The 25,336-nt window shown below is 41.3% G+C and overlaps 1 protein-coding gene across 1 annotated transcript; it reads left to right on the top strand.

Moving 5' to 3' along the window:
- The first annotated feature begins 498 nt into the window (after positions 1 to 498).
- On the top strand, positions 499 to 23,772 carry rac2 (Rac family small GTPase 2). The gene is made up of 7 exons (XM_018746062.1): positions 499 to 661; positions 11,320 to 11,391; positions 12,404 to 12,521; positions 13,759 to 13,821; positions 19,855 to 20,014; positions 21,244 to 21,408; positions 22,977 to 23,772. The coding sequence occupies exons 1-6, from the start codon at positions 627 to 629 to the stop codon at positions 21,372 to 21,374; spliced, it is 579 nt and encodes a 192-aa protein (XP_018601578.1). The 5' UTR covers positions 499 to 626; the 3' UTR covers positions 21,375 to 21,408; positions 22,977 to 23,772.
- The last annotated feature ends 1,564 nt before the right edge of the window (positions 23,773 to 25,336 follow it).

Here is a 25,336-nt window from a genome sequence, read left to right as displayed (position 1 = left end):
AATTTCCATTTAAAAGACCAGAGTCATCCGATAGAACTTGCTGAAACTGACAACCATACCATATACATGGCGAGCTGGAGCCTAACCCAGCAACACAGGGCACAAGGCCAGAAGGGGAGGGGATGCACCCAGGACAGGACGCCAGTCCGTCACAAGGCACCCCAAGCGGGACTTGAACCCCAAACCCACCAGAAAGCAGGCACAGACCAAACCTGCTGCGCCACTGCACCCCCTTCCATACCATGTAATTTACTGTAATTTAATGTAGAAAAAATAATGGCTTTTTCATATTTTAAGCAATAGAAAATGAAGTTCCTTTAGACTGCAGTGTTTCTGTGCACATGTCTGACTACATAGTGGGAGGGGTGTAGGGGGAGTGTGTGTGTGTGTGTGTGTGAGAGAGAGAGAGGGAGGGGGAGAGTGTGTGCGTGTGTGTGTGTGTGTGTGTGTGTGTGTGTGTGTGTGAGCAAAGGGGAGAGTGCGTGTGTGAGGGAGGGGGAGAGAGAGAGAGAAGCAGAAGAGCAGCAGAAAGATTTTAAACTTATTTCCTGCACCGCTAGAGAAGAAGTGCAGTCTGAGTGTTTCCCAGCCTCAAACCGTGCCTGAACACCTTTAACTGTACCAGTATGCAAGCCATTAAATGTGTGGTGGTTGGCGATGGGTGAGTTTGTTTTATTTCTATTTGTTTCACTTTTCATTTATGTTATTTCATTTGGCTGTGTTTTGTACTTTGTCTGAGTTTCTTTTTTTCTGGAGACTTTGACACTCGGTGACAGTTCACAGAACATTGTATATTGTTTCTCGGATTACAGAGATTTTTTCAATGGATTCTCAGTTATAAACACAGACAGTAAATTGGAAGTAGTCAGAGGAATACCATGTGTACATTCATACAAAAACCAACATTTACTCAACATTTTTACTGCTTCTACAGTATTTGTACATACACAAACACCCAGATGTGTACAGTATACTACAAACACAAAGGTTATGTCCTTTAACTAAGGGGGCAGGGATATTGTAGTGGTTACAGCTGTTGCTTTTGAATCCAAAAGGCTGCTGATTTGAATCTCAGTTATTGCTGCTGTACCCTTGAGTAGAATACTTATCCTGAACTACCCAGTTGTATAAATGAACAAAAGGTTGTAAGTAGCTTAACATTGTAATTTGCTTTGGAGAAAAGCATCAGCTATATGTAGAAATGCAAACTAGAAACCTAGAATTGAGGCATAACAGTAATTTAAATGCTAATTTATAGATTCCTGATATATACCTACATAAAAACATACATCTAAATAAATTTATGTATACACATATATGATGAATCTACAGATATATATTTTTGAGTGTATGTGTGACACAATTGGTTTGGCTGTACTTTTACTAAGTGAAGTATGTTAAAAAACTGATATTTCACATCTTCACAAACTGATATTTCACAAGAGGGAAAAAACTTGACATAACCGTAAAATAATCTGGAATGTACTGGTGATATTACACTGTATATATTATATATATATATAATATATATAGTTAACTTAGTGAGAAGAAAGAAAGAGATACTAATGAATTTGCACAGACCCGGAAGCTTAGCTACATACCAGGCAATGAGGAAATAGTGTTGCCCATATGCACAGTTCCGCCATGATTCTGGTAAAGTTAATTAGGCTGTAGGTATGAGACAGCGGGGAGGCACAGTGGTGCAGTGAGTTGGACTGGGTCCTGCTTTCTGGTGGGTCTGGGGTTCGAATCCTGCTTGGGGTGCCTTGTAATGGACTGGCATCCCGTCCTGGGTGTGTCCCTTCCTCCTCCAGCCTTGTGCTGCCAGGTTAGGCTCTGGTTCCCCGCGGCCCTGTACGGGACAAGCAGTTCAGACAGTATGTATGAGAAAGAATAGTTTTGCCATTTGTAGTCTGGTTTTGAGAAGTTATCGCACCCATTTAAAAACCATCTTCCTAGCAGCGGTAATTGGTGGATCTGGACATTGTTTTCTTGTGGGGGACCAGCTTTCAGAGGCCTACCATGAGGGACATTACACAGGTTGTGAAGAAGAACCAAACAGGTCACACAGTGTCACAGTGAATAGCACTGCCACCTCACAGTGCCTGGATGGTATGAGGAGGTGAAGGTTTCATTCCTGCTCATTCTGTATGGAGTTTTCATGTTCACCTTGTGTTTGCGTGGGTTTCCTTTGATTGCTCTGGCTTCCTTCCACAGTCCAAAGACATGCTATTCAAGTGGATCGATAACTCTAAATCACCCATAGTTCTTATGTTAGTGTATGGATGAGTGACCCATTGTAAGTAGTGTATCTAGCAGTGTAAGTCACCGTGGTGAATAAGCTGTGTGTGCTGATAACACTACATAGAGTTCTTTGGAATTCGCTTTGGAGGGAAGTGTCTGCTAAATAAAATGTAAAGGGTTCACCCAGAGGGGGCGCGATGGTGCGGTGGGTTGGACTGGGTCCTGCTCTCCAGTGGGTCTGGGGTTCGAGTCCCACTTGGGGTGCCTTGCTATGGACTGGCGTCCCGTCCTGGGTGTGTCCCCTCCCCCTCTGACCTTACGCCCTGTCTTGCCGGGTAGGCTCCGGTTCCCTGCCACCCCATATGGGACAAGCACACAAAAGTGTGTGTGTGTGTGTGTGTGTGTGTGTGGTTCACCCAGAGCTCAAAGACATTTTGCTCAGAACTGAGATTGTTCTGGAGTGCAGTTTTCCCACCCACTGATAGACTGTCACATACTGTTGAATACTCAACAACAACTATTCAGAACTGAGCTTCAAACTCATATCGAAATGGTGTTTACGTTTCCATTTATACAGTTATATTTATTTAGCAGATGGTTTTCTCCGAAAGGACAACTCAAAGTAAATAAAAGTGTATTCAACAATAAAAAGAGGCACATGATTATTGAAGCACAGCTTGTGTGTTTGGTACTGTAAATTTGCTGGCATCCACTACTCAGGTAGTTGATTATAGAAGTGAGAATCTGAAAGGAAACACACAGAAGATCATATCAGATAATATCTGCAAAAAATCTGCTCTCAGAAGACTGGGACTGGGAGAGAAGTGGGTCTGAAACACACAGTGAGGGATTCAGCAGCTCTGAGGGACAGAGGGAGCTCATTGCAGCACAATGGGACAAAATCAAGAGTCAACGGAGTTTTGGTTTAGGCCTCCTTTGAAAGGGATTGCTTAGTGGCCAGTGATGGTAGATATCCGGTTTCTGATGTCTTTAAGGTGTTGTAGGCCATACCATAGTGTTGAACTTTACATCTACAGAAAGCCAATTGAGAGAGGTGAAGAGAGGGGACCCAAGGGATACTTACTGACCAGTATGCATCCAGGCTTAGTTAAACTGTCTTTACCACTGTTTACTGCTTTGATCCCTTGTGCTTGATTGGAATTTGGTATCAGTACTTTGGCACAACTTATGTTGTTAAAAAAGTATGCATTCAGCTCTTGAGCCTTTCTATTTTGTGATAAGAACCTCACAAAATGCATATGAATCAGAGGGTGTTGAGATGGAGAAAAAATACTGGATGCTCTTTTTGATTCAGTTCAGCTGAAATAATTTTTTAAATGTCATTAATTTTTTCATATTCTCAAGGACACGTGCAGCGCAATCAGTGTACAGTACACACACACACATTTTCTGAACCGCTTGTCCTGTACGGGGTCGCGGGGAACCGGAGCCTACCCGGCAACACAGGGTGTAGGGCCAGCAGGGGGAGGGGACACACCCAGGACGGGATGCCAGTCTGTCGCAAGGCACCCCAAGCGGGACTCGAACCCCAGACCCACTGGAGAGCAAGACCTGGTCCAATCCACTGCGTCACTGTGCCACCGCCCCCCCCCAGTGTACAATATACTCTGTTAAAGTAACTGTGCCATTTCAAACATAATGACATGGCTATTATACACAACACTCACTCCAGTAGTCACAATACACTTATATTACACTTAACTCTTGTGTTTGACAGCATATCCAATAAAAAAAAGTTTCATGAATTCTTGCTGAAGCCTGTGTCAGAACATAGTAAAGCATCATAATTTTACAAAAATTAAAATGAACATAAGACATGATAGAAGGATCTGCTCAGAGCAGCAAGTGACACAGCGGTTAAAGGCTCTTGGCAGTAAACAAGAGAGACCATGCTTCTTTATTATGGTCACACCTCATGTGAAACATAACACTTCTTCAAGACCACCTAAAGCAAATCTGTCTTTTTAAGGTTGAGTAATTTACCCATTCATACATTCAGGCAACTTTTTAGTAGAAAATTCAGGGTACATTGCTCAAGGGTTATGGTAGCAAGAGGTGGATTTTGAACCTGTGACCACCAAGTCTACTGGCAGTAGAGCTACACTACCTGCAAGGCTGAGCTTTCCTTCCCCACTCTCTCAGAGCACCTTATAATATTTTCCTCATTATTTATTTGGAATCCAAAAGGAGGTCTCTGCATTTTATTAATAAAAATATTAAATTGACAAATTCACTAAGAATTACACAGTGGGATTGCGCTGAAAAGTCCAACAGAGTAACTTAATTTTTTTTTAGCGTTTTCTAAACACCACCACCGGTGACCATCTGACATGAATACTGAAGCAAGAAAAATAAAAATACAACGGAAAACTGTGTGACAAGAAACTGAAGGCGTACAGTCATTTTATGAAGCTCTCAGGGTCTGTGGTGTGGTGAACTTCTGTGTTGCAGCTGCGTGACAAAACATAGGCGGGAAACACTTTGAGACATGATCTTAAGTACTTATTAAGGGAATTAATACGCACAGAATTTTTTTTCTATAGCCCCATGGGGTTATCACACAGTTTGGAAGAAGACTGACTCCAGTGCTGAAGCTTTGTACCATCATAATGTAGACACTATCATCTCAGCTCTTTCATTTCTTTCATTCATTTTGTGTTTCTTAACCAAAGTGTTTTCTTTGGTTTGTCAAGAAGGAAGTAACCTCAGAAATAAGTGATACTGTTTTTCAAAATATGTATTACGAGAAAGAGGTATGAACAAAACCAAACAGGAGAGTTTGAGCAACACAACACATACACTATGGGCAGTTTAGTGTCACCAGTGCACCTAAAACATATGTGTCTGGGCACAAACATACGAAGAACATGCAAACTGCTCACAGGCTGAGCCAGATTTGAACCTATGCCTGAACTCACAGTTCAGCAGCTGTAAGGCACTAGAGTTAACTGCTGAGGAACCTGGCTACTTGTACATAAGGATGTGAAGAAACTCAGTCCAGTGCAGTGAAAGGACTGCAGATGCTCCTCTACTTACGATGGTTCGACTTACAATTTTTCGAAGTTACGACAGCCATACTCATTCAGTGCATTACATTTACATTTATTCATTTAGCAGACGCTTTTCTCCAAAGCGATGTACATCTCATAGAAAATGCAATTTGTGTATTACTTTAGGATAAAGTAACATAGCTGCAGATGTGTGATTCTTAAGCACAGTTAGTCTCGTTCACCATATGCACTGACGTTCATCACACAAGTAGCTCCATAAAATTTTTTTATAATATTGTCGATTCCTAATCGGCTTCCTAGTTTTTTTTTTTGTTTGTTTTGTTTTTTTTTTTTTTTTGATATACATATGAACATTTACGTTACATTGCAGGAGTGACTCTGTAAGGACTGATGCGAGCATGAACATGTATACCGGCTTACGGAGATGAACATTTATACTTTATGTGAACTTAAGAGATCATGGGAGAAGTGAGTCTGGAAGAGATGAGTTTTAAGACCCTTTTGAAATGTGGACAAAGGTTCAGCAGTTCTGAGTGAGAGGGGGTGGCCGTTCCACCAGAACGAAGCCAAAATCGAGAACCTCTGTGCTTTACCTTTTGCGTGTGGGACCACCAAGTGGGCATATGTGGAAGAGCGTTAGCAGCCTCCCTGACATGTAGTGAAAGAAGTGAATGTACAGTAGAATCCATACTTCAGATTTTGAATTTTGTTCAGTTCCAGCGCTTGCAATATACGCTACGACATTCTCTACCAATGCTGGGCGATGGCAGCGAACTGCAGCATCCGCTCAACCATGCTCACAGTCTCTGTAGCGATCAAGCCAATGAGTGTAAAGAACCGAAAGTGTCAACAACTGATAGATACTGTGTTAAAAGCGATTTTTTATTTTGTGTTTTCACATCCCATCATGTCTACTAAATGCCTATCTGTGTCTCCTGCTTAAATTTGCCCAGCTGTAGCCTATGATGTTTCGTGTGATACTGTATTCTTTTTCGACTTACAATTTTTCTGCTTACGATGAGTTTATCAGAACGTAACTCCATCGTTAATCGAGGAACATCCGTACATAGTAAGCAACGATAATGAGCAAAGAAACTGACAACATGGACATTGACTTTGCACTGATATTATTATTGATTCATTTAGCAGACACTTTTTTCTCCAAAGCAACATACAAGTCAGACTATACAGAATATTTCCGAAAACAGCCGAAAAGCTTTGGATAAAACACATGATTATTAAAGTACAGCTTGTACACCTACACACTGCTAGACGTCTCTTATGGTAACGTTCATAACATATTACATTTACGCTGTTCAGACTATGTATCGTGCTATGAAGTGAACCTGTAACATGTCGACATCCTGCTTATCGGGACATCAAGAACATGGGCCGTTTGTCAGAAACAGGAAGCAAGTTTGTGAGGCCCTCGTTCACCACGGTGAACCTCGGAAGCAGAGCTGAAGAGTAAGCAATAGATCTGCACTTTGACACAATGGAGGATGGAGTGAGGGGTTGAGCGAAACACAGTTGGGTCAACGCAATGCCAGAGTGTGATCTACATGGAGTGGGGTGAAGGAAGAGAGTCTGAAAATAGCACCATGAGTGGTATCATCTTCTCATAGTCCTTCCTGTTCCTAGTTTTTGTGTTGAAAGAAACAGGTTCCTTATTTGCAGTTTTGACATTCATAATGACAAGGCCATGTTCCTCTTCTTCTTTGGTGCCATAAGGAACTTACACTTTAGACAGTACAAGCTCTGTTGTTGTTGTTAGGTGCCATCAAGTTGTTGTTGATTCATGGTGACTCTATGGATAGTTACCCTGAAAAGCGTCCGGTCGTCCACCAACTGGCTAAGATCTGAAAGTGGGGCATCTGTGGCTGTGGTGATTGTATCTATCCACCGTGTAGCTGGCCTTCCTCTTTCATGTTGACCTTCCACTTTGCCCAGCATGATGTCCTTTTCCATTGATTGTTGTCTCCGCGGGGGGGGCGTGGTGGCGCAGTGGCGCAGTGGGTTGGACTGGGTCCTGCTCTCCAGTGGGTCTGGGGTTCGAGTCCTGCTTGGGGTGCCTTGCGATGGACTGGCGTCCCGTCCTGGGTGTGTCCCCTCCCCCTCCGGCCTTACGCCCTGTGTTGCCGGGTAGGCTCCGGTTCCCTGTGACCCTGTCTGGGACAAGCAGTTCTGAAAATGTGTGTGTGTGTGTGTGTGTGTGTGTGTGTGTGTTGTCTCCGCATGATGTTTCCAATGTAAGAGAGTCGAAGCCGTGTTGTTTAAGCTTCCAATGACATCTTTGGTTTGATCAGCTGCAATACCCACTCATTTTTTTTCCGGTCTTATTAGCTAGCACCATAGTTCAAATCTGTCAATGTTCTTCCTGTCCATCTTCTTTACTGCCAACTCTCGCATCCGTATAACATGATTGAGAAGACCATGGCTTGAACTAGTCAGACTTGGTACAAGCTCTATATACTATCAGTCATAATCTGCACAGATGCTTGATTGTGCCTTAAAGTAGAGCTGGATAAATATGGCGAGTTTGAACTATCTAAGGAATAAATTTGACCTACCCAACTGGGACCTCTAGAAATACCTACAGCTATTACACTTTATTACAGACATGGTGAAAGAGAACAGACTTTTAGACAGGATTAACTCAAATCGAGAAACAGTTGATTATACCAAGTGACCTCATCATCTCTGCATTATGCACTTTTTTAATCAAGTGTGTTGGTTCTTAGGTTGCACTGAGGGAGACTCAGGAACACGACTTGGACTTGTGTTTTAGTGGTTATGAACATGGATCTATATGTGTTAAAATATTCTCTGCCTGCACCTCCCTTAGCATCCTGGAGTAAAACCTGAAGCTCATTCACCTCACCCAAATGTATCTTTATAGGATGTTCAAAGGGACATTCCAGCTGTTTCAGTGCAAAGTCTCTTTGAGACATTTATTCGGGGAATGTGTTAGGTTCTAGGTTGTCTGCATCTACTTCCTTGTTAAACCACAGCCCACATTCCTTTTTTGATGAAGTCATGGAATATAGGTTGATGGCTCTTTCATGCATGGCAAGGAAATGTATTTTGATGAGCAAAGGATCCAGCCTGTCTACACCTGAAGTTCCCTCTGTAAATATGTACAGGACCAAAGTGTTTTTTTCCACTTGAAAAATTACCATTTGATCTGCATGATAATTCTAAGGAGTTTTGGAATGTCAGGACACCCTACATAATCATACGTGTGAAATATTAGAGTGCTTTGTCTTTGAGCCTTTGCTCTATATGTGAAGGTGTATTGACAGTTTCTCCATGTACTGTCTCTACCTGTATGATGCTGTGACACTGCGTTGATCATAAAACTAAAAAAAAGTTGCAAAAAAAATGCAGTGTGTGAAACTCAAACACATGGCTATGAATCAGAAGCAGCAAGGTCAGCTGAAACGGCTGTACCTTGTGGTCACTGTTTCCCACTGGCCTACTTTGTTGAATGATATTTCTGGACTGGTTCAGAATTGGGCCAAACAGTGATGTGTCAATTTTCTTACTGTGTGCTGCAGTTGACAGAGAGCAGTGTCTTCCCCACTGCTCTCTTTAACTGTGATTTACTGTTGCTGTAAAAGCACTTTGTTTGCTCCCTAGGGGTATCCTCACCATGATCAGACATGTTTTGTGTGTGTGTGTCTGTGTGTGTGTTTGTGTTTTTGTGCCTTGAGGATAATGTGCAGTTATTTCTGTCTGTTGCATCTACATGTTTAATTCACTTACATTCCAGGAATATGGAATAAAACACCCTGACACTCTGATCTAGATTTATATCATACTGCTCAATTAAGATATTTTTTTTTCCAAGAGGCACCCGCTGAGATGAAAATTTTGTGTAAATTTGAAGTACAGTTTGTGTTTGATTGGGCTCAGATGTATATCCTTCAGATCTTTAACAATACATTTTCTATTCATATACATTTACATTTATAGTTTAGAAAATCTAGTGTTTAAAAATTTTTGAATCATATATTTATGTAGAGCAAGGCAAAAAAAACTGTTAATTGCTGTGGATTGGTTTAGAAACTCAGCAGAACTTTCAGAACTGTGTAATAGTGACAGATATGATCACATCAAAATGTCTTATTAACATAGAACTGTAGAATACACCAAGTGACCAAACATGAAATGTTGTCAGCTAGACAATCAAAGCTGGACAGCACAGTGTCCAGGATGGATTGGATGTGAGCTCTCAACTGACTGCTCACAGATTGACTGGTCAGGGACACATACCAACAGTACATAGCAAAACAGTTGGACCGAATCTGGAGTTTGTTGTCACTCTTTCTTGGGGACATAATTCAGCTGGGCTAGGACAGAATACTCATGATACCAATTGGCAGCTTTAAACAAAGGCTTCCCAGTATGCAGGGAGCAGAAGTGCACCATGCCCAGCCTTGAGGGCACAGTGAGCTGTTTTCATTCCCTTTATTGTTGTGGCAGATAATGTGTCACCTTGCACTAAGTCGGTTCTTCATGTATCATGACTGCAACCTTGGATGAATAGAGCTGGGCACTCCTCTTAGCTTGAGAGCAACAAATTAACTATGAAAGGGTCTGGATTATACTGTCAAAAATACTTTGCTTTGCATATGAAGAGGTGTTTTAGATTTTTTAAGTTTAATAAGTTGGTTAAAAAAAAAAAAAAAGTTTTGTTGGCATCCAGATCATTCATTTCTATTTATTTGATTACTGGCGTTATCCTCTTGTCCAGTTTAGGCACTTGGTACTTTGGATCCTATTCCAGATTTAGATAACTGATAGTACCAAATACTAGAGTTCATATAAAAAGAAAGATAAGTCAAGTGTTTACACATGGAGAAACAGTAATACATTCTTATAACTGTAGGGACAAAATTATAAAAATAACGAATAGCTATATGAAGTCTTTTACAATGCCTGGTTCTTCCAAACTTGGTCTTTTTTAATTGTTTAATCCAAACGTCCATCCATCCATCCATTTTCAATAACTGCTTTCTCCAATGCAAGGCAACCGTGGTCCAAAATCTATCCTGGAAGCATAGGGCACAAGCGAGTAGTTTGAAGGCCAGGTCAAAAGAAGTTAGGACACGAATGCATTTATGTTTCTAATAAGTCAGTCATATGGCTCCTCTTCCGGACCTGAAGGTTTCACAATGTTGCCCAAGACTGAGTAAGCTATACTCTCCTTCAGGCTACTGTTCTTCCCCACTCTAAATCATGAAGCGAAGCTTTCAACAGGCCCTCTGAGCTCCACATTCCTGCCCTCCTGTCCCAACAAGCTGGTGGCTCCAGCTTGTGCAAAGAGCACCGCACCCTTTGTTTTCCTTCACCACACATGAGAAGGTCTGTCCAAATATACTTGGGGATCCTTATGGGAGAAGCCTGTAAACTGGCGTTGGACATTGTATGGCATAACTTCAAGGAGTTTACTGCAAAAATATGATAAATATTAAAGACACGGTTAGTAGAAACGTGGTCCATAGCCTGTTTGGAAATTAAAAATACTTCCTGTACGTCTCATACGTTCCAGTATGTTATACATTCTCTCATATTTTCTCTTATGGCATATAAGTGGAAGACTCCACTTGTTTGAGTAGCCTATGAGAAACTTATAAAGGAACCGAAAGTGAGCTTGGATGAACAGTGTGTTGTGTCAACTATCGATCAGGATGTCAGAAACCCCTGGTTATAGAAGAGCTTTGTGGCCCATGTTGTTTGTAGCCCAAACAGTATGTCAGCTAAATTATGCTCTTCCTGATTTTTGAGCTGCCAGAGGCAACTTCTTCTTTTGACAACTGCACATGTGTGCTTTTTACGGTTCAGCTTCTGTTTCGCATAGTTTTCCCAAGAACACATGGGCGTCACTGTACACTGTCTCAAAGTCAACACTTTCCTCTGAGTAACCGTTGCTTCCGTAAAAGACCAAGGCACACTATATGCCTTCGTGTGTACATGCGTGTTTTTGCCCATCACCTTAACCTGCCCACCCGTCCCTAACCTCCTCCCTCTTGTTTTTCAGCGCCGTGGGGAAGACCTGTCTGCTCATCAGCTACACCACCAATGCCTTCCCTGGCGAGTACATCCCCACCGTGTGAGTAACTTCCCTCTTTGGTGAAACCTGACACTGAAAAGCGGTTCCTGTTCCCTCCCCTGCACCGAATGCTTTGAACACACAAGCAACGGCATTTCAAATGAGCACAGACCACGTGGGCTGTGGTGTAACACTTCCGCTGAGCTGCAGAGATGAAGCTCATGCAGCTCTTTGAGGACTGCAGAATTTCCATTTCATATGTTCTTACTTTATTGATACTAATCATTAAGAACTAATGTTCTGCAAAACATTTTATAATGCTAGGGTACCTGTAGGGATTTACCCATTTATACAACTGGGTAATTTTTACTGTAGCAATTGACAGTAAGTACTTTGTTCAAGGGTACCACAGCAAAAGATGGAATGTGGCCATGCAACTTTTGGATCTAAAGGCAGCAGTTCTAACTATAGCGCCACCTTCTCAGTGTCTTAAGCTCACTTGGATATTGAACTTCCATAAGCAGCAGTTGGTCTTGAAAAAAAAAAGTTCACAACTTTATAAAAAGTTATAAAAACTCTCGGCTGAAGTTTGTGTTTGAGATAATAATTATGAGAAGGGAATCTTCAAGTTCGAGTTATATGAAGAGTCATACTGATGTAGCCTTCTCTGAAACTGTAAAAATAGGTAAATTCACTTAAAGTGTTGTCAGCGCACTGGTACGTTCGGCTTGGCCTCTGCCTGCTCTCTGGCGGGTCTGAGGTTCTAGTCCCACTTGGGGTGCCTTGTGTTGGACTGGCATCCTGTCCTGGGTGGGCCCCCTCGCCCTCCAGCCTTATGCCCTGTGTTGCTGGGTTAGGCTCTGGCTTGTTGCAACCCTGCTTTTGACAAGCAGTTTCAGTCAGTCAATACTTCAATCAAGGACACTACAACAGTGGGTGGGATTTGAAGCTGCAGCCCTTGAGTCCAAAGGCAACAGCTCCAAAGAGAATGCAATTGTCTGCCCTGTGCTTGAAACATCTTGGTCCTGGTCATTTTCTTTTCTTCCCAATGCTGATTCATTATTTCCTGAAGGTTCGACAACTACTCAGCCAATGTCATGGTGGACAGCAAACCGGTCAACCTGGGGCTGTGGGATACAGCAGGGCAGGAGGACTACGATAGGCTGAGGCCCCTTTCCTATCCACAAACGGTATGACTCTCGGGGCAACTCCCCACACACCGACATATCTTATGTCACACACAGTCATACTTCATAATCCATCCATAACTCCATTAATCTAAGCATTACCAGGAACATCTTGCCCAGTGCTGGATCATTGTGGTGTATAGCCTAAGATGGAAGCATAGCGTGTGAGGAAGGGTACGTCCTGGATGTGATGCCAGTCCTTCACAGTGCAATCACACACACTCATTCCCTCACACATATATAATAAAAGCAGTTGACATCACAATTTTTACCGGACTGTTTTTACTCTTACTGTCAACCCTGGTCCAACAGGCCAGGGCACATGCAAGGTTTCACTTTACAAAAATACATCACAAAACACGTGACTTGCTTAGTTACTTCCTTAATAAATTAGTTCAGTCTTTGTCACAGGGTAGAAGTAGGGAAATTAGCTTACAAAGACTCAGTAGAACCGCAACTGGCAACCGTTAATTCCGATGGCTGTGGTCTAAGGCCAACATTGTTAAATTATGAAGTTGCTGGATTACTGAATGTCTCACATGTTCCACTGTCCTTCACTCTATGGAGGAACCTAAACTGGCATCAGATCACCAGCCAAAGTGACCCACTTTCATTTTGCTCTTCGGGTCCAATATCAAATACAACAGGAGGGGAAGTGTAACAGATGGTGACCTGTGCGTGTCTGTGTGTGTCTGCCTCCAGCGTATACAGATCAGATAGATTGTTTCTGGTCCTCGTTTCCACACCTCACAGTTGATAATGAGGTTGGTAGGTCAGGGTAACGTGAAACCTGGGACACGTGCTACTGTCACGTGTGCCCTGGAGGTGCTGTTGTGCATCCAAGGCATGTCTCACGCTCCTGGCGAGACATTTCTTATGTTTTTCAGTAGAGACCTCTGGGTTGTAGTGCAACGATAAAATATGAGGCACAAAGAGTGTCTCACACAAACACACACACACACACACACACACACACACACACACTCACCATCACACGGCGGGCAAAACTCACATACTGACACTTGCGGAGCATCTCCTCCCACTGGCTACAGGTAGAGAAGATGGAGATTGCAAATATTTAAAACTTTCATATTTTGTGTGTTGAAAATGTTCATGCTACTGCCCCAGTATTACACTTTGATCAAAAGGCAGAGAAGCAATATGTCCCAAAATTAATCAGAATATGCTCTAGAAGGTGTCTCAGTGACCAAAAATGACTGTTGTTGCTCTGCCCTTTCAGGACGTGTTCCTCATCTGCTTCTCCCTTGTGAGCCCGGCCTCCTACGAGAACGTGAGAGCCAAGGTCAGTGTCAAGTTCAGCAGGGGAAAGACTGGGACACCCAGCGAACCTGGAATATGCTTCAAATAGCTAGTACCGTATGGCTGTTCGTGCATTCTTTAGACAGCCTTTCAGACATGGCCTTTGTGGTGAAATAGAAATAATGCAACACATGGTTTTGCAAGGGTGTTCTGCATAAGAGCACAGCCTTATTGGCCAATGGTCTTCATTGCATAACAGGTAGACCTGTTTTACCTATCATTGTAATTTGAGCAAACAAAAAAGCACCAGCATGCTTGGGTTAACGTTACGGTTGGGGGATTTGCCGGCAGTTTGAAAAGTAAACACGTATTTGAACTCCTGCTGCTCCTAATGCTGGACCTTGGGTCAAGGTGTTTGCTCTGAACTGGTAAAATCATTCTCAGTGATTGTAAGACACCTTGGAGAAAGGTGCCTGCTATGTACATTAGCTTATAGTAAGTTTTCCTGGAAATTATCACAGACACAAAGTTTAATAATACACCTGCTCATCCAACAGTACTACTTAAAACAAGAATCTAATGAAGAGCTCTTCATTAAATTGGTACATGTTCTCTTAACAATAACTAAACACTACAGTCAAATCTTTAGCTTCTGGAAAAACCACAGACACCATACGCATACTTGTCCAAAATATTCATATAACCTCACCATGGTTGCCAGCCCTTCCCCAGGCTTCCTAGAATCCTTCAGGGCCAACTGTTGCAGAAACAGTCAAACACCCAATCAGCAAGTCACACACACAAGCGCATGCAGGACTGTGAAATATACAGAAATATATAGTATTGACACCAACTATTGACAGATACTTGCATAAATCCCCTCAAAAACATTACAAAGAATAATTTCTGCGGCAAAGCTTATTAAACCAAAATTTAAAGTTCCCAATTTTCTATTCTTTTTTTTTTTTTTTGATGTATGTTGCACAGATTATGTGTCAAATGGACCACTCAAAAAAGAACTACTAATAACAAATGCGGGCTTGGTCGGGTCCCACTCTGTGGCGGGTCTGGGGTTCGAGTCCTGCTTGGGGTGCCTTGCAAGGGATTGGGGTACTGGCCTGGATGTGTCCCCTCCCCCTCCAGCCTTACGCCCTTTGTTACCGGGTTAGGCTCCTGTTCACTGCAACCCTGTTCAGGACAAGCAGTTTCAGACTGTGTGTGAGAGAGAGAGAGAGAGAGAGAGAGAGAGAGAGAGAGAAAACTAGAAAATAACAGTTCTGATATATGTAATCTATACATATACCCTGGATACTCATTATATAGAATATGTAAGGATATTTAAAAAAAATAATAAAATAATAATAATATACTATATCTGCAATATATTATATATAGCATATGTTAATTTGCATTTACATTTACATCAATTCATTTCGCAGAAGCTTTTCTCCAAAGCGGAATACATCTCACAGAAAATGCAATGTTTTATTTATACAATGAAAATACAAGTGATACAATTTATGGATGAGAGATACAAGCTATACAGTATGTATTATTATATCAAACATTTACGTTTACATTTACATTTTACATTTACATTTATTTAGCAGATGCTTTTCTCCAAAGTGACTTTCAATGAACTCTATGTAGTGTAATCAGCCCAAGCACCGAGGTGATTTACACTGTTAGATATACTACTTCCAATGGGTCACTCATCCATACATCAGTGGAACACACACACTCTCTCTGTCACTCATACACTCACTCAAATGTACATAAACCTTGACTGAGCATTAAGTTTACTGATTATATCATGGTAAATTTGTTTCAAGTCTTTTACATGCCATATGTGACAAAGAAAGGAATACAATAGTTCATCTTAATACATGCAGTAGTTCCTCAGTGTAAAATAACTGCAAAAAGGATACAAGTGCCTCCCATTGGAGAACACTAGATGTCAGTGTGGAACAAGAAGAAGCCCCAGAAGTGGGTTATGTAAAGTACCATGGTAAAGAACAGGGTGTGCAGTAACAAAAGGGCTCTCCACCCCACTTGTGTAAGCATCATTACCACTAGACTGTGACTTCTTGGGGGAAGTTGCACTCTTCGTCCCCGCGTTCGTGTGGATGGTGAAGCCTTGCTGTGTGGCATCACTGCAACTCTGATCACTCCTAAGGAAGAAGTTGGATTGGTTAATGTGCCACCCTTTTGGGCTGTGAGTGATAAACTGATGGATTCTAGGCTGAGCCCTGGCTTTGGATAGTGTCCCTCAATGGTGAATCTGTCAGTGAACTCAGTGGACAGATGTAATGAAGGTGGGCTAAGGAAGATGGGCCCCTGGATAGGTTGGTTGAGGACCTCAGCTCACACAGGCTGGGCATCTGATGACAGCAAGGGAAAAAAAGCTCAAAGTCTGAATTGAAGCCTTGAGTGCATTGTCCTCAGCGCTCCTGACTGAAGTTGTGCTTGAGCCGTGTGGCTCAGAGGGCAGGAAAAAAAGACGGACTTTGACGCATATTGGCAAGAAAATATAAGCAATACTTTCCTAATTCAGTCAGAAGGGTCCTTTGCAATTAACTGCCAGCAAAGGGCATCACAGTGTGTGTCACAATGACATTATTATGGCAAGAAAGAAACACAGTGAAATGCTATTAAATTTAAACATACTTTATCCTTAATTACAATAATTATCTTTCATTTAATAAATTTCCATTCATTCATTCTCATTCATTCATTCAATGAAAACAACTTGAACTTTAGCTGACACTTTTGTCCAAAATAACTACAAATGTTCGATAATAAACTTTCTAATGACTTATCTACTCATACAGCAGGCTACCCTAACCATACTGAATCAGGGTAAACACCTTGACAATGGGTACAAGCAAGAGGTGGGATTTGAATCTGAAACCGTCACGTTAGTACCTACCTCTTTTCATTACATGCTCAGTATGGAAATGTCTTATATTCTTTTTAATCTACATTTAAAAAATATTACCAGAAATTTGCTGTTAGAGTGATCAAGTTGCCGTATTTTTTCACACTGAAAACACACTGTTGATTCTATGTGACATGCAAATATTTTAAAATTATACACATTTTCTCATAACACAAAACTGCAGTAGCAGCAAAAGGTTAGTGTTTGATTTGTAGTAACATGGTAATTGGTTTGATTTATAATAATTTATTTCAAACAGACCTATAGCACTGAAAACAGTGTATTGTTGGATTTGGTTTTAAATCTCAGCCTCTGCTGCATTTTTCAGCACACAGTGATGCTCCTGCAGCCCTGCAGCCCTGTACAGAATGGCACATGGCACTGTTCCTCCCACAGTCCTTCTGGTAGCGCTGGGCTACGACCGCATTGCTGACGTCCAGCCACATCACATCCACCTGTGGCCGCTATATATAGGCTTAGCTACCTTGCTCTGCACCAACACATAGAGGTATACAGAGATGTGCGCATTCATAGTGAGACTGGAACCCAGGACCACCACAAGGATGCTCTGCAGCCTGTTTCATTCTGTCACACAGGAATACTATTTCCTCTCACAGAAACCACCAATATGGTAATATTCCTGGACATTTACAGGATACACGTGTTTCGTACAAATGAGAATTAGTCACCAGCAAGTGAATAATAATAATAGTAATGCAGCATTTCATAGAAACAGATATGCATCATGCACAGAAAAACATAGTCAGGAAACAGTAATATAGAATTTTTTTTTTTTTAAATCAAAGTATTATGGGATGTGTGGTTTTAATTCTCACATTTAAAAACATGACTTGGGTTGAGAAGTTTGGGGCACTAATTAGTTTCTCCAGTAAAGTTTCTCGGTCTTTTAGAAGCATATCTGACAACCAAATAAAAGTAAATCAGAGACAATCGGGGCTGCAGCAAGTACCACAAGTCTTTCTGATCCACTGAAAAGCATCAATTTGCTCCACGCAGCCATCATGTGCCCCCCATACTCCCTTTTTTTAAGTAGCAAAACAAAATCTTAAATGAATTTCTTTTTCCTCTGAGCTTTGCTTTCCCATACAGTATCCCCAGCAGGTCTCCATGGCAACGCAATCTGGGTCTTAACGTGAACCTTAAAGATTAGAAAGTCTGTTCAGTGAGTTGCGAAAGTGCAGAGGTTCTCTCAACTGGGGAGGGGGGTTGTCTTTTTTATGAGCTCCAGGTCACGTTTGGCCCACTTGATGCACTATTGGAAGGTTCTGGAGCGAGTGCTTTGTGAGAGCTGCAAATTACAGTCATTGTTGTCGAATGACGCATAAGTAGCAGGGACTGACATGAGTGCACTTGTCGCCGGTCCCTTTGGCTGGGCCTGCGGAGGAAGGTTTCTGGAGTCTGTCACCTGAGGTGCTGTGTGGCGGTGGGAGCTATTACATCCAAAGTGGTTGAGCATCATCTTTTAATAAGCAAACAGGCCGAATTGTAGTCATGCAGGTTCAGAGACCTAGCTTTAAAAACCCAATTCAAGAGCAAACGACAGTCTGGTTTGTGCTCTAATGAGCCCTGCTGAGCTGAAACGCACAATGTGAGCAAGATTTTAAGGGAAGATGGTCCTACAACCATTTCTTCTTTTTCTTTCTTTTTAAACTCGGACCCCAAGATAGTAAAATCTCATTTGGCATTGATTTTGTGTCCCAAGGTAAAACCTCATAGAGAGTAAACAAACCTGAGCGTTCATTCATTCATTCATTCATTCATTCATTCATTCATTCATTCAAAGTAACCTCTTTTCCTGTTCTGGGTCATGGAGGTCTGGAGCCAATTCTGGAATCACTGTATGCAAGGCTGGGGAAGGGTACAGTCTGGATGGGACGTCAGTCCATTGCTGGGTCCTGTTCATACACACAGTCTTATTAAGATCGTTATTACTTTTTATTTACCTGTCACTTTTGTGGTGTTAGTTTTACAATAAAAGCTATAAAATTGTGTACATACAGTATTTACATTACAAGACACAGATGCATTGCCTGCCTGGCAGGTGATGTCTTATCTTTAGTGTGTTAATATACTGTAATAAATATAAAAGAAACCCACAGCAATGTGTGCTTTGTAACATATACAGAAGACACAAGCAAAACTATGAACAATGTTTGCGTTGTGTGCAAAGCTACTTACAGCGATTTACCCCGTACAACAGGACATTCTTACTGAAACAATTTAGAGTAAGTACCTTGATAAAGGATACTACAGTAGGAGTGGGAATTCAACCCACGTCCTTAAATCACAACACTATGGCTCTAACATTATCCTAATCTGCTAGTCCAAATAACTCAAAATAATCCTGTGCATGGAGCTGCATTAGAAGAAAGCGATAAGGGAGCATTCCACAACCCCTGCGAAGGTGGAGGGGGATATATGGGGTTGGTGCTGGACACCCGCCTGGCACCCGTTGTGTCGCACTTGGCCAAACAGACACTTTCTCCCTCCAGGGGAGAAATAATTTTAGGGGCAGGAATCTAGAGCCCACACCATCTAACTGCAGCACAAGTTCAGCAGCATCGCAATGTTTCTGAGCGTCCTCATCACAAGCTCTTCGCCAAGGTGACGCTGCCATAGTTACGCACAGTTTGGAACATCTCACTACACACTGATTTATTTTTTAACTTTTGCAATGTTCAATAAATGTACAATTTTTTTTTTTTTCAAAACACTTATCATTTAGGTTTGCTGTTCATTTTTTTGGGGATGGTGTTCAGCTTCGCTGTCATGTTGTAGAACTGAAATTGTCGTTTCATTTCAGCTCACACTTTTTCCCTGTCTGTGAAATATGAATACTGAAGTTTTCATTAATATTCACCTGCTTGTCGCCATCATTAAGAGTGAAAACAATGGCTTTTCATACCTCTTATGTGCCTGCTTTTTGTGTGTCCCCATGATAACATCTATCTCTCTATCTATCTATCTTTGAGATGAATTTTTGTCTCTCATTTACTCATATCAAACCAGACATCCTGTTTGACCTGAAGATCCGATTTAGGGTCCAATCCAGACTACCTGTTGTCCGCTATGTGGTCTCTCTGTTGACATTTTCAGAGCCTCTTTGTTTCTCCTTAGTGGTACCCTGAGGTGCGGCACCATTGTCCTACCACACCCATCATCCTTGTTGGCACCAAGCTCGATCTGCGGGACGACAAGGAAACCATTGAGAAGCTCAAGGAGAAGAAATTGACCCCCATCACATACCCACAAGGCCTTGCACTCACTAAGGAGATAGGTAGGAGTGTGAAATAGACTTGCTGAAACAGATACCATATTTTGGTCATTTAACAGCATCTATCAATGTTGTGTTTGAAACATTAAAAAGGACTTTATATTAAAGGAGAAATAGATAAATTAATGAATCTAAGCCATAAAGATATCATATATCTTCAAGAGTTTGTCATCAGTTTGTGTAGCTCAGAACACAAAAAAAAAAATCCTCCCTTCCATTGATGTGCATTGAAGGTTAAGAACCACATTATTATTTGAACGAAGGCCATTTCCTGGGACTGATTAGTCTGGAGAAGAGAGCAAGCGACAGATGGAAATCATTATTTTTACTCCTCTTCAGTAGACACCTTTATGATTTTGAGAATTTTCACTTTTAAAGCTGCTCACAAAGACATGAACCTTTCAGTTTCAAGTTCATACAGTTTGTGTAGCTATAGAAAAAGAGTTCATTATCTTATGCAAAATCTTTCATGCTCTTCCAAATGCCCCTATTAAAGAAATTGTTCAAGGGCTCATGGAAGCCTTGGATTCTCTATGTTTACATCAAGTCGGTCGGCCTACTCTTGCTGGGGATTGAGGCTGAGCAGGGCATTTTCAGCCATTTCATGAATTCACCTTGAGTTGCGTTTCCCATCCAAGGAAATCAGTCTTTTTTCCTGCCTCTAACCCATTCACTGTCTGCACTTCCAATTACATTAAAGTTTCTTTTTAAACAATGAGGGAGGTGCAATAAAATCTGTGTCTGAGGTATCTGTGACTGCAGCCAGTATGAAATTCACTCCCTGACTTGCAACTTGTAATAACTGGGTTTTTTAAATACATTGAAATGTACATTATGCTTCTAATTTGATGAGCAATATTTTGACTTCCTACCATTTTTCTTTTGTACTGCTGTGCAATTAAATAGTCACACTGTAATTGTAGAAATTCATTCTTCTACAGGAATTTTTATGTGGCTGACAACTACAAAAGTAAACAACAACTACAGATCTTGCACTCTGCTGAAATCCTGGAATTTAATATTATTCAGTTACGGCCTTTTGAAAATTGAACAGAATCTCAGTACCAGCTCAAATGTTGTGATTCTTTTCTCTCCCGGACCACTGTCCGAACTCCTCAGCATTGCCCAGATATCCCTTTAAGGCAGTTTTACGAAAGCAATGAGCAGGGAAAATTTGGCACTCAAATGTGCACACTGTTTATTGAGTCCTCACTATTTGCCCCTGGGTGCAGACGCAGTGAAGTACCTGGAGTGCTCGGCACTCACGCAGCGGGGGCTCAAGACAGTTTTCGACGAGGCAATCCGTGCCGTGCTGTGTCCACAGCCCGCTAAGGTCAGGAAGAAGGGCTGCCTGCTCCTCTGAGGGCCAGATGATGCCTGGCAAGCCTGGGATCAAGGTGAGTGTACAATGGAAAGAGCGCCTTCATTTACATACCCCACTCAGCCCAGCCAATGGGGGCAGTGGGGGTTATATCTTTTAATGAGCTCCATTTTCACCAGAGCGTTAGGAGTTGTTCTCCAAGAGAGGAGAAACTGGGGGAACCACTTCACATGCAGACCAAAAATTATAGGGGCAAACAGGAACAGCTGGTAGCACAGTGGTTAGAGCTGCTGCCTTTGGCTTTAATGGTTGCAGGTTCAATCCCCCTCTGGCTGTAGTACCCTTAAGAAAGGTACTAAACTGTTCCAGTAAAATTACCCAGATGGGTAAATAATTATAAGTTGCTTTGGAGTGAAGTGTCAGCTAAATGAATGTAAGTGATTCTTCACCTGACTTAAAGATACCTTAATATGACATGTGCTTAGGCACTGGCATAACAATAAAAGAAGTATCCCCCCAGATATTCATCCTAGCTTTGTGTCACCCCAATATCTGTATACAAGTGGTGGCTGATTTACAATGGGGTTAAGCTCCCTGAAACCCATTGTAAGTCAAAAATGCATTTAGTACACACCTCTGTGTGACAGACTGGGAGATGTGAATTGCTGTCCAACTTCATGAGAGTATTGCTTGCCTGGGAAAAAAAATCAACATTTGAAGTACAGTTTCTACTGAATGTCTATTGCCAGCTCACCATTGTAAAGTTGAACTGTTGTAAATTGGGGACCACCTGTGTATCTCTTCTGAGTTTTACTAATGATATTTATTATTTAAATTGTTCCCCTAGTACTTGATAAGTTGTGTTCCAGGACAAAAATGTTCTTAAGGTGACATTTAATTGGGGGGCGCAATGGGTTGGACGGGGGCCTGCTCTCTGGTGGGTCTAGGGTTCGAGTCCCTCTTGGGGTGTCTTGCGATGGACTGGCGTCCCGTCCTGGGTGTGTCCCCCTCCCCTTATGCCCTGTGTTGCCGGGTAGGCTCCGGCTCCCCGCGACCCCATATGGGACATGCGGTTCAGAAAATGTGTGACATTTAATTGCCACCCAGTTGTCAGTTCTTATCTATAATGTAATTAATATATTTAAATAAGATAAAAAGACATTTATCAATTAAAAATTTAGGATTAACAGAGCATCTGGTCTGGCTACTGTCATTTCAGTTGGGATGGTAAGAGGTGAAAACTGTTAAGTTTCACAAAAAAAAACAGTCTTTTGTTGCTGCATGTCAATGTGTAGTGAATCTAAGCCAGGAAGAACAGTACACTACATGTGTATTTTATTTCTTCCTGATCGCCACTGGCATATAAACCAAACTGCCACAGAGTAGGAAATGACTGCTTTTAAGGCTGTCTCGACTCTTTTTTATACTGTCAGCATGAGGGTCTGCAGGTCGATGTGAGAAGGACAGAATGCTGTTTTAGTACATTGCAGGAGGTGTTCAGCACATTGGCTGTTTCTCTACTCAGAACATCAAAATGACTGCACTATTATGCATTGCTAAATTAAAAAGGGGGGAAAATGTTGAATGAGCAGAAAGACTTAATTTGCTGGTTTCTGTGTAATTGTGCCACTTTTCTTCACCCAGGCTTTGGTGATAAGTGCACTGCTTGTACAACAACCACGGAGCTGCAAGGATCCAGTCTCTCCAGCATCCGACTCCTTAACAATGGTTACTTTGGCTATTCAGTAATATCAGTGTATCAGGGTATGAAAATATAATATTTAATGGGTAAGGGTCTGGGTGTTCATCTTTTTATAAATGAAAAGCAAGAAATCATAATTTTAGCACTCTTTCTTACAAATCACATTTTTGTTACGATATTATTACCCTGCCTCCTTAACACCATAAGGTCAACACATAAAAATGTATATATGATACAACTTTCTTTTTGATTGCTCACAAGGTCTCAGCCCACACTCATGAAATTTAAGGAATGTCATATCTTAAATGGGCAAAACATCCAGATGTAGACTATTGTGTCAATCTGGGTAACACTACCCCTGAAATATTTTTGGGATTGACATCAAGTTAGCAACAAATAATTAAAGGAATAAATAATACAGCTTTTAACTTTGATAAATATTGAGTGAAGCGAAATAGATTTTAAAAATGTAAAAGTTTCAAATAGTGTATCCAAATTTCTATATGTTAGATCCAAGAATGACTGCACAGTATATCCATGTATTCTAAATGAGTTCATTTTAAAATTGTAAGAAATAATGTATAAAAAATTAAATTCTTTCACCTTATCTGGGCTTGTATAAAGACTTCCTGTGAATAGCACCTGATGTGGGTTTGATCTGTTGTAGCAAGAAATTTGTTTTAACTTCACTTTGTTCAAAAACTTGATTGTATTAAACCAGAAATAGTATCATTTCATTAATAAATGTTTTGTCAAAATAGTCAGCTGTGTTGAATTTCTTTTGGTTGTGTCATATTGTTCTGTCCTTAGAATTGGTGCTTAGAAGGAAATTTTTGATCAATTAATTGTGCACAGGTTGCCAAAGAAGTGCATCAAGTAACAATTCCCAGTCCTTATCTTTTTTCACTGTCATTTTCAAGGAATTATCTAGTTCATTACAGTCAGTGATCTTATACTGAGCACCTACATTTTCATAAAGAAAAATATGCAGTATGCTTAGCTTAGCTGATACTGAGGAGACACCAGACATCTACTCCAAAGACCTCAGTCGAGACATCAGAGCTTTGTATCGTCTTCTCAGTGTGACCAATGACAATCGTGGGGTAATTTTCTCATCTGCTAGTTTGTCAAGAGGGTAAGATATATGTGCAGCACTAAAATTGGGTCATTTATTTCCAGTGATTAACAGTTAATTCACTGATTGTTGCTAATAGTTCATGTCCATGATTGCTGCTCACCCTTTAGAAATAGCACCTGTGAAACTCAGGAAGCCATTTTTGACCGAAATTGAGTCATGAAAAACAACTGAGGCCTTTGGAGTAGATGTTTTCAAAAATCTGGATGTAGGCTTCAAAAAGTTGCAAAAGTTCAACACATCAGCAAAAGATGGATTTTTGCTTCATCTCTCTGTTATTTTTCCCTGTTCTATACCTGACGTGAGGCCATGCTTTTAAACTGTTGCCTATTGGTTAAGTCATGTATGACTGAAGGTAGCCTGAGGTTTATAGTGGTAAGGTCAAAACTCACCAGCTTATAGTTTTTATATAGCCTCAATAGCACATCAGTTGTCCTCAGACTGAACTCCGGAGAGCAGGTATTTCTTTCCACGCAGAGCAGAACCTGTATCATTTGGATTGTTTGTGCCAAAGGTCTTCTGTTCTCCTCCTGGAGGACACCATTTGTATATACTTTCATTTCACTGGAGTAACTACCTGCACTGTTTGCTAAAGCTACTTACCTCTCCATGCTAGGGTTTCTAAAGGAAACAAAGTCCTGACCACACCAGGCACCCAGGCGACCACCTTGAAAGATGACCTCAGATTTATCTCTCCCACATCTTGCAGAACTAATGGGTGTTGTCAATGAAAAAGTGAATGAATACCCGGAAGCATCATGTGACACATGCATACCTGAGGAATCATAAATAAGGACAGAATATGTACTTTTTACCTACTTATTAGCAATTATCACAGATATCCAGCTCATGTCTGGTGTAAATGTTCATGCACCGTAGCTTCATGAGCATCCCCAGATAAGCCTTTTTTCAGTCGCTACTCCGGCGTTTTATGTTCTCCTTCTTGAGCGATGGACATCGGTGCATCAAATGGAAGGTAACAAACTAGGTTTACTTGAGAGTCACATGTCTGCAGCCATGTATCTTTCTCGTAATGTAATGCACAAATTGTACTTTTGCTGAGATGTACGTCGCTTTGGACAAAAGCATCTGCTAAATGAATAAATGTAAATTTAAATGTAAACTATCTCTGCCTAAAGAGTGTGCAATCATAAGGCAATTATTAAC

Source organism: Scleropages formosus, chromosome 20 (genome assembly GCF_900964775.1).
Source record: "Scleropages formosus chromosome 20, fSclFor1.1, whole genome shotgun sequence".
Lineage (NCBI taxonomy): Eukaryota > Metazoa > Chordata > Actinopteri > Osteoglossiformes > Osteoglossidae > Scleropages > Scleropages formosus.
This window is presented reverse-complemented; position numbering and strand designations above follow the sequence as displayed.

Coding starts and splice junctions, on each gene's coding strand:
- rac2 (XM_018746062.1), top strand. CDS start 627: ATGCAAGCCATTAAATGTGTGGTGGTTGGCGATGG. Junction 11,392..12,403: donor GGCGAGTACATCCCCACCGT/GTGAGTAACTTC, acceptor TATTTCCTGAAG/GTTCGACAACTACTCAGCCA. Junction 13,822..19,854: donor ACGAGAACGTGAGAGCCAAG/GTCAGTGTCAAG, acceptor GTTTCTCCTTAG/TGGTACCCTGAGGTGCGGCA.